The following is a 12,002-nucleotide window of genomic DNA, read 5'->3' as shown; positions in this document are numbered from 1 at the left end:
AAACTTCAGAAGAGACTCCAGCGCATTCAGAACGCCTCAGCACAACTCATCCAGGACATCCTCCGACACAGCCACATCGCCGGACACCTGAGAGACCTGCACTGGCTCCCCATCAGCAAGAGAATCACGTTCCGACTCCTCACCCACGCACACAAATCTCTACACAACCAAGGCCCCAGATACCTCAACGACCGCCTGACCTTCTACACTCCAACCCGCCAGCTACGATCGACCAGCCACGCCCTCGCCGCCGTTCCCCTCATCCGAAGAGCCAAAACGGGAGGAAGATCCTTCTCCTACCTGGCGGCCAAGACGTGGAACTCCTTCCCCATACACCTCCGCCTGACCCAAGACCACCTCTCCTTCAGGAAGCAACTCAAGACCTGGCTGTTCGAGCAGTTGCATACCCCCCCCCAAGCGCCTTGAGACCCTCCGGGTGAGTAGCGCGCTATACAAATGCCTTGATTGATTGACTGATAGCACATGGTTGTCATATTGTCTGTCCGGACTAAGACAACCCTACCGATCTGGAGAGGTAGGAAAACTTTATATGCTAGGTGAACAGCTTGAAGCTCTAGGAAGTTAATGGGGTGACAGTGGTGTTTGGTGTCCCATAGACCCCTCTTTTAACAGGCTGTTTGTATTCACCAGCTGCAGAGAGCGATGAGTGCAGCTCTCTTTCAACACTAGATTCTTTAATCGACCCTGTGACTGAGATCACTTTTGTGCTAGACATTCCTGGAGCAGAGGCATGTTTAGCCTTGCATGTGACACTATGGCGATACATGACGCCATCATACCCAGCAAGCGCATGATAGGTCTGACTGTCAATAGATGATTGGCTTGGAAACATGGTAGTAGTGTTTGGACATTTTTAATTCTTATTGTATTGGTATAAGCTAATCAGACCTGTGTGTTAAGGATTGCCCCCAGATAAGGTTGAACCTGAAAAGGCTTAAGACGAGATTTGTGGAAATTGATGGTGAAGACGAGCTGATGGAGCAGTTTTATAGTATTTTGAGTGTGTTGGTGATACAGAGGAAGGTATAGGAAAACATTGATGTTTTGTCTGCGTAAATGTGCAGCTACCACTGCTAGGCATTTGGTGAATGCTCCAGGTGCAGTGGTCACTCCAAATGGGAGCTGCTAATGTTGGCCTGCTATGACAAATCTTAGGTATTTGTGATGTGCTGGATGTATTGGAATGTGCAAACAGACATCCTTTAATTCTAGGGCTGACAGTGTGTAATGATTTAAGGGCCATAGATCTAAGATTGGCCACAAAGATCCATCCTTTTTGAGAATTAGACAGTGCAGGGGGTACATTCTCCTGACCCCTGTTGTCGTAGAGGGACGGGTTCTATGGCCACTTTAAGCAAAAGAGCTTGAACTTCCTGTTTGAGTAGAGTTCTGGATCGAATTATGGAGTGGGTCGGGGCCACCCGTGTGCTGTTTGAGGTGCAGTATGGTTTCCAAGAGGGGCTTGGCACATTGGAGCAATGTTTAAACCTGCACATACTGATAAGCAAGTATGCCATTGTCAAGCAGGGCTCCATGTGCATGTCCTTTATGGAACTGTCCTATGCTTTCGACAGCATAGCAAGGTCTAAGCTCTGCAAGTCAGTGATCGGTCAGGGGTTAGATGGTTCTGGTCCTGAGAGCTCTTCATTACGACCTCTTTTCCTCAGTCAGGTATGGCCCCTCCAGGGAAAGGACGGAGGAATTTAAGATAGAATGAGGGATGTAGCAGGTGTGTGTTTTAGCCTCCCTGCTATTTTTGTTGTATACTAATGGCTTCAACCCAGCCATATCTACCAGAGGTTCCAACCACAACTGGCAAAAATGTTCCCCTCCTGCTCTATGCTGGCAACATGATTTTGTTGGCTATGACGCCCAGATGCCTGAAAACATTCATTGATGGGAATTTTTCATATTCATGGGAATTTTTGGTTCTGGCTACAAACTGTTCCAAAACTTTTACGATGACATGCAATTTAGAGAACACTAAAATGAGGGGTATTGAGATAGAAGGGCACCCAGTTAGCCTTAGCCCAAGTTTTCCTACCTGGGCATAGTCTTTGATTCAAAGGGGACCTTGCATCTCCACTGTGCGGTGCAAATTCACCAGCTTCTTTTGAGTTGTTTTTCAATGTGGTTGTCGCATTGGGAAAAAACACATGGCCCCCTAGAAGAGAATGTGCCTGCTTACCTTAATGTATGGTGCAGGCCTCTGGGGCTATACAAGCCCTAATCCCCTTCAAGGCAGGCAAAACAGGGTGTTAAGAAGACTCGTGTGGGGTACATCAAGTCCGGGCTTTGAAATCTTGGTGAACCCCACCTCTTCTTCCAGCCTGAGAGGATGGTAAAACAAGATTTGGCAAGGGTTAAGACATATTTCAAACAAAATTGACAAAACAGAGAGGTGAATGAACTTTCTAAAGCCACAGTTAGGGAGCATGCGATCTATGGATCTGGCTCCATACCTGGACTGGACTGAATCATCTTTGGAAAGAATGCTTTTGACACAATTTCAGTTAGGTTTTGGGAGGTGGCATCTGTGATTTCTCATGCAATTCGGCTAGTATCCAAATTTTCCCGTGTGACGAATTGTCAACTCAAAACCTACTACACTTCGGTTTTTTTGTAAATTCTACCAGGAATTTAGCAGGTTACACCTGCTCTACATTGTCAGACTTCAGGGCCTAGGGACCTCTATGGCCACCCTAGAATATTTACACCTGTTGGACTCCCCCTCTAACTGCATCAACATCTGCTCGTTTTAAAAATATTCTATCAAAAGGAGAAACTTAAAGCTGTATTAGTAGATTCCCCCCCTCCCTCCCTTATGGTCATTTAAACTCAACATCATAACCATGGCCTTGTCGCCTTATCTGCCTGTGTTAATCCTCGATGTACTTTAATAAAATAAAATCTAATATATACTGTATTGCTTTGCCCAGTGATATATATATATATTTTTTACTTGAAATGGATTGCATTTTTTTTTATCTACTGCACTGTTATGGCCCCTTCCGAGACCGAAATAAAGGAATTTAAATTTGATTTGAGTAGTCTTTGGTGTGAAAGGCTGTGAGTGCGAGGTGGAATAGTTGGAGGTATGGTGATGAGCTCCAGACAATAACCATGTTGGATAATGTCCAACACCCCCTAGTTCGATGTAATGGATTGCCATGTGGGGAGAAATTATTGTAATCTTCCCCCTCTACCTTTTGTGTTGTTTACTTTATATGAACCCCTATTGTAGCCTAGGGGAGAGGAATGGTGACTCTGTCCCCGGTGATATGAGGAAGAGGCTTCAGTAGTTGTAATTTTGGAGCCGCCGCTATATGAGGAGCTGCTAAAGGAACCACAGGGGTGTGGTGTTTGTAGGGCACCCATAGACCTGGCTATCTTTTTTCTCTATTTCGAGAGTTACATCAACCTGAGGGCTGAAAAGGTGTTCTCTGTCAAGGGGGACATTTAATAGTGTTTGTTGTACTTCTAGTTGAAAACCAGATATGCGTAGCCCGGCATTGCCTTGCAATAGAATAGATGTATTAATCCCCTGAGCTGCAGTATCTGCGGCATGTAACAAACAGCAGACAGATGAGTTAAAAAAAGAGCTTTCTCTCAGAAACAAACTTATGTGCTCTTTTTGTGTACCTCTGGGAGGTGTTGAAGGCGTTCTCCTATCTCCTTGCAGTGGGAACAGTCATATTGTGCCATTAAAACCAAGTAGTTAACAATACGCCAATGATTGGCGGACTGAGCAGCTACTCTTTTTCGAGAGATATCAATTAATTTGCTCTCTTTGTAAGGAGGTGGAGCATCAGCAGCAGCTTGGGAATTAGTCCATTCACGGACATTGGTAACAACTACTGAGCCGGGTGAAATTTGTCCCTTGATGTTAATTCTGTCAGATGGAGAGCCTTTGTACTTTTTGTCGACCCTAGGAGTGATGATCCTAGATCGTGCAGGGTCTTTGAAGACGTCTACAACATGCTGTTGTATACCTTTAAGCATAGGGAGATATTAGTTTGCCCTGTGTGTTGTGGAGAGAGCTTCGAAAAGGAAGTCCTTTACAAGAGGTTCTTTGTGTAATTGACATCATGCTAAGCTGCAGCCCTGCGGTGAGCTCCTGATAGAAGGTAGAGCCATCAAGAGGAAATGGCCTAGCAGGGTACAAATTGGGATCTATGTCCCCTTGAGGGTCAATGTTGTATGCAGTCCATTATTAGGAGGTAGTGGTGGTGGTGGTGGTGTCACACAGTATGTATCATCTCCCATCTCCCATCCCAGGTTCATCTGTAACTGATTTTGGGGACCCTTGAAGTGTGATATCCAAGGTGGGGAAGGGAGGATAGTGATGGTGGTGGTGGAGAAGAAGATGGTGGAGTAAGAGGTAAAGGACCAGTGACCTTGCCTAACTTCCTCTTTTTGGATAGCACAGGTAGGTCAATGCCTTTGTCGAAGGAAATTTGGTGCTTGGCTGTTGGTGGAGTCAGTACTGGAGTCTTGGCTAAAACACTCCCAGTTTCAGGGTGTATGTGCATTTGTCTCTGTCGGGCATCGAGTTCCTCCTGCAACTAGTGAAAATCGGGTCCACTGGAGTATCAAGGTGGGATTTCAGAGCCGGTTAGGAAGGTTTCGGCGTGAAGATGAATTTGTGTTTCGGCGCCGAAGTGGTTGGTACCGAAGGAAGAGTTGTTCAGCTTGATATAGACAGCTGAGTCTGTGCCAAAGTGCTCAATGTTGAAGGCTTTGCCTAATGTTTCTGCTTTAAGTTCAAAGCTGGGGTGGCCAAATCAATCTTTGGTTGGCTACCATGTCCGTGTTCGGTTGGAACCGAATGTCTTTTGAGGGGAGAGGCAAGGGTATCTGAACTGATGGTACACTGACCCAGTGATTCATTGTGCATCTCAAGGTTGATTTCGAGCTGTGAGTCAGAACAGTCGAAGGAGAACGCCTCCTCCTCTGCTGCAGAGGCTTCATGGGGTTTTTGCTCCTCTTCCATGACATTGTGGTCACCGAATATGTTGGGCGCTTCTATGAAGTCTCTTTGCTGCATCTCCTGTCAACATGCCCGGCGGTCCCGGAGAGTCTTTTCTGACCAAAAAAAGTCCAGGCCTCACAATCTTCTTTCCTGTGTTCGTGAGGCAAACACAAGTTACAGACCTAATGTTGGTCGGTCCTGGAATAATTAATGTGGCTGCTCGGGCAGAAGTGGAAAGTTGTACGTTCTATCACCAGAAGGTCATTCTCTAGTGAAGTTGAAGGGGATGGAAAAGATAGGCCCTGAAGGGCCGTTGACAAAGTGAGCCGATCCGACGAGCGATACTTTTCGGAGATTTAATATGGTAGATGGTATACACATTAGGAGACAATACTGACGAGGGTACGGGTGAAACACGAACCAAAAAGAGCCCAAAACAGTCATGACCCAGAGTGCAGGCATGCATATCCAAACCAGACAGTGGAAAGAAAATAATTAACAATGGAGTTGATATCAAAGCGCATTATCATCAAGAGAAAGAGCCACTCTACCTTGTGACTCAAAAGACTGTTGAAGAAAAACACCTTGCACAGATCCGGATCCAACAATGGATGACAGGAGTATGCGAAACGTGTATCTACAGGCGCGCATGCATCCAACACTGACATACTGAAAATTCCCAAACTAAGGGCCCCATTTTGATGGCGGGCGGATCACCGCCGTCGGGCCGGTCCGCCATATGTCCCCGGCGCTCCCCCCACCATATTAGTATGGCGGTGGGCACAGCGGCGGACGGAAAGACTGTCCGCTGCTTTTCCGCCGGTCGAATGCTTGACCGGGCGGAAAAGGGACACAATATGGTGGCGGTGTCTGCAAGACACCGTTATCCATACATCCATATTATGATGTACACGGAAGATCACCTTTCCATTGCGGCGATGCTGCCATGGAAAATCATGCGGTTTTTCGCAGCCCCCAGGGTGTTGGGGGGCACCCATGGTACCCCCTACATTTGCATGCACACAGTGGCAGGCACCGCACGGTGCGTGTCACGTTGTGCATGCAAATGCAGAACATGCATTTTTTTACATTGCAGCGGGTGCTGCTTACAGCACCGCCCAACAAAATGCGGGATGCAACCGCAATGGTGGCGGTCGCATCCTGATTGGCATGGCTGGACGGCCGCACCTATGGATGGGAGTCCCTTTTGCCATTTCGGTGGTGGGCAGACTTTGTCCGCCTGCCATCGTAATAGACCCCTAATTTATGATATCTAATAGCACTGGACATAAGTTCTCAATATCAGTGGCTAGTAACAGGCTTTATAGATGTTCATTAAATTCATTGTTTGCATCTGATTCCTGAAACACCTAGGACTAGAATTTGAAAGGAATACTAACAAGCTGTAGAGAAAAATCATGTTTGGTTCCTTTTTCAATTAAGGTATCAGGAGAAAGTGTACCATGTAAATAGTTAATATTATCAATCCCGAATGGTAATAAAGTTATCCTTTTTCTATGAACTTTTACAGAAACAATCAAAAGGTCTCCTACCTCATACGTGGGCAAAAAAGAAAATGTTTCTGTTAGAGTTGTGGGCAAAAACGGAAGCGAGATCACCATCTTTCCTTGTAGGTTTGCGAAGTTACATTTTAGGATCTTAAAGTAGCGCAGGGTAAAGTAAAGGAGTTTATAGTGGCAGGATGGCATGTACCCTAATTTTAACGTAGTAACGGTCTGCAATAAACATGAGAACCCCCATAAAAAAAAAACTGCTCCCCAATTCAACATCCTGTTTACTTACTGGACCAGTAATGGCAGGATTCTGCAATCTTGGATCTTCCCATTGGGTAATTTTGGTATCTGTAATAGAACCAAAATATTTCACATTACTTTTCTCTTATTAACACTTGTCATAGTTATAGCACACTAATTCACAGTCATTTCTGCTTCATGTATCAACTGATGAGTGTGATATCGGGAATGTTCACATTTTGCATTGCCCACCATGCTCGTATTCTGAAAAAGTCAATTTCACACATTGATGAACTGCAAGCATGTCTTATAAGAGCCTTATTTTTCACACATGCATCATTATCCACTCATCTAAATTGTTCAACAACTATATCAATAGAAAAGTGCACTCACAAACATAATATACATACATGTATATGTATATGTATAGATGGATATTTGAGTCCACTTGCTGAGGTATGCCAACATGTGAGAGGGCACAGGGTGCAAATACATTGGACTGAGTGGATGAAATGTCTAATTAGGGTCATTAAGGTATGGGTACTCTGAACTCTTCCTTCGAGGAGTATAAAAAGAGAGGCGTGTGTACCCTGAAACCCTCAATCAACGAATGAATACTCTCACATCCTCTGTCAGAAATAAGAGACAGGAGTATTCATACACCCTCAAACATCTGTCACCAATATACTTGCTAAGCATGCATAAAATTCAATGTTATCTTGTGGTAGTTAACAGTGCACAGTTCATCCATTACCAACTTTATTTTCACCAAGTAAAGCTACCCAACAGCATCTCTTTGCAAGTATCTACTATCTTTTGTCGCTTTGTGGGCTGCACAAACTTATACTTTACCGTACCATCCCATATTCATGCTCTGAGAATATTTACCAGAGAAAAAACCGTCCAACTGAAACACAATTGTAAACCTCAGTGGATGTTACACCGGACAAATTGGGTTCAGACTCTCCAAACTATCCACATTTATTAAAATAAATGCTCTTGTGAAAAATTGTACATTGCCAGCAACAGTCAGATTTACAGATATCTTAAGAGGATATTTGGCAGGCTGTCAGAAGGCATGCACAGGTCTTAGACCAAGTATCATTATGCTTTATCCAATTTATTTCAAGTATTATTCTGCAACAGTTGAGATTACAGGCAGCCAACACAGTTTGCACCATCTGTCAATGTCAATGATGAGGGACTTAACACTTCCGGCACATATTTTGTAGCTTATATCTAGGGTGTTTCGACTTTGACTATGACCTTAAACTAGTGAAATTAAAGGGAGTCGACTCAAAATCAAATAAACCAAATTTGTGACATGCACACTTGTGCAGAGGTACCAAATCTACCACAAACCACCACTTGGCTGCAGTAGCAAAAGTGAACAATCATTAATAAGCTATGTGAAATAAAATCATGCCACAAACAGAAAGTAAGGTCAGAAAGGTCCTTTTGCCACAAGATTTCCACTGGCTAATGAGACCAAATCCCTTATTTCATCTTAATTTTTCCCACCCACTGAAATGTGGCCTTGTGGCTAAAAACATCATTTCCAATCTTATTCTCTATTCCCAGAGTGCACGTCAAGATCTGTAATGTAAGTCAGTCATGGGGGTCAAAAACAAATAAATGACCCAAAATATACACAATCCAAAAAAAGACACAACAATGTTAATGCTTCACAAGCTCAAATATCAAATAAGGAGAAAGGCAGAGGAGATAATTACACACATTCTCTGGAAGTGATCATACAGTACCGTAGGAGGGAACTAAGTCTCTGGTATCAAAGTCGCCACTTAGGAACACTGGGCTTCCTAAATGAAGAGTAGAATTATAATGCTTTCACCATATCAGTTAATGACCCACTTTTAAGCAATACCCATGGTTGAGTAGTATTGGTTCCTACTTACTGTGGTCAATATAGAACGTTCTACCATCCAAATGTATTCTTTCCTCCCAACCAGGCTGAAAGAAGAAAAAATAGGAAGTGTCAGCGGAAAAAAGATCTACAGCGAGAGGGTAGCTTTTAGTTACTGTGCATAAACTTAGGGCAAATACATGTAGATAGAATTATATTTCTTGACCGGTTGTCTGAAAGGCAATTAAAACATATTTTAAGTATCAAAAAAAGTGCTACCTGGGGGAGGAGCCAAGCAGGCATTCGAAATGGCCGCATAGTCGCTCGGCTCCGTGAGCCCTTTTGCCCCACACGTCTATCCTGACATCTATCCTGAGCCACGAAGGCATACTTTAATAGGAGAAAGAAAACGAGCACCTACCGTTTGCTCCCGAAGCTCCTGCGTGCAGCAGATCCTGAGAACTGTCCCCGACTGCTCCGCGGCCCACGCGGTGAAGAGACCGGGGCGTTGACTCGGCAGGGCCTCTGCCCGCAGCTGCAGCACCGGCTGCCGTTGATGGCGGTAGGGGGCCTGTCGGTGGGTGCCGTTGACATGAAGGACCGCTGCTAGCGATGAAGACCCGGTCCGCTTGGCGGTGACTCTTGAGGGGCAGTGAGGTGACACAGGAGCGGAGGGGGCGCATGCCTCCTGCTCCCTCCCCAAACTTTGTTGCCCGGGCATAGCCAAGGGCTGCCCCCGACATAGGCGGGCGACTCCCGGGGCCCGGCAGGGATTTTAGCCTTTTGGTGGCTCTCCTTTCAGGAGCCTGCCTCACAGCTTTTTGCCCCGGGGACGCATCCTGTGGCACCCTCGCGGTGAGGCCTGGTCCCTGACAGTGGTGAAGAGGCACGGGGCCGACTGGATTAAGATGGCGGCTGGTGCCCTTCTCTACGGCCCGCGTTCCACGGATGGGGCCGGGATGCTCGCAACATACGCAGGAGTTCACATCCTGGGACGTGTTGGCAGCCCTAACAGTTTTGCACGAGACCATGATTTGCCATGCCTGGGACCTGGGTGAAAGAATGGACACCATTGCTGTCTCGCCGTCTCTAGCGGCCACGGTCCGATTCCCGGGGGCTGCCGATGAACTTGCTGCCGAGTCCATGGAGGAAGTTCCAGCTCCGCAGAGGCACCGGGAGCCGCTTGAGGTCCGGGCTCCCGTGCCCGCGCGGACCGACTTGATTGCTTGTATGGATGTCTCCTTGGGACACATGTCCAACTGGCGGCTGGGGATGGAGCGCTGTTTTCCCTCTTGGACTGGCCTGGTTATGTCGCGGCGGTGGCCAAACTGTGTGACTTTCCTCTCATGGATGGTGTTATCTGTGAGCTTTGGGAAGTTCCCGAGACCGGCGTTGATATTGCCTGATCTTTGCTGTCTATACCTAGATGGATTTGGACTGTTGTGCTCTCCTATGGCTGCGCCCCAACCGGACCCACCCATATTGTTTGGACCCTCAGGACTGTGCTTTAAATTGATTAACGAGTGGACTTCTGGCGGCACCGCTGCCAGACAGGGTCAGGGATGATGTGGTTCATGGTCTATTGGCTTTATTGTTGGCAGACTAAGCAGTGGGTATGTTTGATCGATATTTCATCGCTATTGTGCTCGGGATTTGTTATTCTTCATTACAGTATTACTTCCTTTCTGGGATTTCCGAGGTGTAGGGGTGAAGGACGGGGCCGGGCGGCACGATGAGGGCCCTCCTTTGCTTATTTTCTATTCCGCTTTCCCCTATCTTTCTATATTTCGGGTCTCTATTAGGGCGACAGGCACGCTGCTGGGGGGGGGGGGTAGGCCATGGCCTTCTGCGGGTGTGCAGGGTGGGGGGTTGCGGGATGGGTGTTTGATCGGTATTTGTTTCTATGGCCCTTTAGTCTTTCTTCTCTTTTTAGTGTCGTCGTCGCTCATGCTCTTTGCGGTATGTTTGATGTTGAGGGGCGGGGGTTAGACTTGCTACACGCTGGGGTTGCGCCTGCATTTCTTCTGCTTTGTATATCTTATCCCCCGATATTTCCTCCGTATTAATACTGTTTGTAGATATCCTGATTCGTACACTATTGTGGGACTGTGTACGACTGTGCGACACCTCTTCCTTAGTACCTTATTTGAAAATGAACCTCTTAAATCCTGATTTCAAGCTGTTGTGTCTGATTGCAAGCTATGTACTGTTATTTTATGACCCCGGGTTTCGAACTGCTATAACTATACATATTGCTTGCAGTATTTTCGATCTGTTTAGCGGCCGGCGGGGATGGTTGTAGGCCCATACTTGTAACTGCATGTACTACAAATAAAGGTTAAAAAAAAAAAAAAGTGCTACCTTCTCACCTCAAACCTGACAATGTACTCGTTCATTTAGAAGCAAGACAAAAATTGTGCAGCACATTTATTATTAAAGTGTGTGCATACTGCAGTTGACTATGGAGGCTCTGCTGAGTGTTGCTCCCAATGATACACTGAAAGAGGTCCACTTTTCCTGAAAGTGTGCTAACTCCATAGCCACATATGCTCGTCTTGTAGAGCGGAGCACAAAATTTCACTAATACACAATTATGTAATTTCTGCACACACAGCTACTAATCGACATCTGCAAAATAGGTTAGGTTTCCATTCCTTATATCCTCCCAGTATGGTAATTTCTTGGGAAATGATCACCAAAAACCCAAGCATGGAAGTACGAGTTACTTACTTACCTTCAGTAACAATGTATCTGGTAGAGACGTTGTCTAGCCGCAGATTCCTTAACTTAGAATATCCCCAGGCGTGACACTGGATCCGGGAATGTTTTGCAGCAGCCCCTTTGCGCGCCAGGGGATGGCGCCACACGACCCTGCCCTGACGTCGTCCACATACTTGACGTCAGCGAGGTCATATAAGTCCCTCCCGGCGCGCTGATGTCAGTTTTCTCCTGAAAAACTTTTCTGCGGCACAAAGCGGAGCTACCAACCAAAAACTGTGAAATTATGGGAACAGTGTGCGACAGATGAAAAATCTGTGAATTAAAAAGGAGGATGGAGGAGACACCATCTTAAAGACAGAATCAGACACTGCCTACACATATAGGTGGAAGTTGTGAGAAAGAGCCCCACAAGCTAAGCGAAGACCCCTTCCCGAGTGCAACAAGGGAAGAACATCTCAACGGACAGAAATACATCAATAGTGCTAAGTGGAACTGTGCCGTCCACTAAGAACGGACACAGAAGAACCACAGTCCACTGTAGGAAAGAATGAAAAGAATGGCCTTTCCCCTCTAAAAACAGAGGTAGGAAACAAAGCACAGCCAACCCTCAATGAGGATGACCACGAGGAGACCAGGACTCTGAGGTAGTAGAGAAAACAGAAGGCAACAT

The 12,002-nt window shown here is 46.1% G+C and overlaps 1 protein-coding gene across 28 annotated transcripts in view; it reads right to left on the bottom strand.

The window, feature by feature from the left end:
- The window catches only part of NEDD4L (NEDD4 like E3 ubiquitin protein ligase), a 1,724,212-nt gene that overhangs the window by 281,365 nt on the left and 1,430,845 nt on the right, over window positions 1-12,002 (bottom strand). For 14 of the 28 annotated variants that reach the window (XM_086960462.1, XM_086960467.1, XM_086960470.1 and 11 more), the window contains 3 exons: window positions 8,664-8,718; window positions 8,511-8,567; window positions 6,797-6,855 (listed from right to left, as the gene is read on the bottom strand). In XM_086960462.1, coding sequence (XP_086816588.1) covers window positions 6,797-6,855; window positions 8,511-8,567; window positions 8,664-8,718 — 171 coding nt within the window. The remainder of the gene's footprint in view (window positions 1-6,796; window positions 6,856-8,510; window positions 8,568-8,663; window positions 8,719-12,002) is intronic. The other 14 variants (XM_086960464.1, XM_086960469.1, XM_086960471.1 and 11 more) reach the window with 1 other exon arrangement.

The sequence above is a fragment of the Lissotriton vulgaris genome, chromosome 3_1 (assembly GCF_964263255.1).
Source record: "Lissotriton vulgaris chromosome 3_1, aLisVul1.2, whole genome shotgun sequence".
Classification (NCBI taxonomy): domain Eukaryota; kingdom Metazoa; phylum Chordata; class Amphibia; order Caudata; family Salamandridae; genus Lissotriton; species Lissotriton vulgaris.
This window is presented reverse-complemented; position numbering and strand designations above follow the sequence as displayed.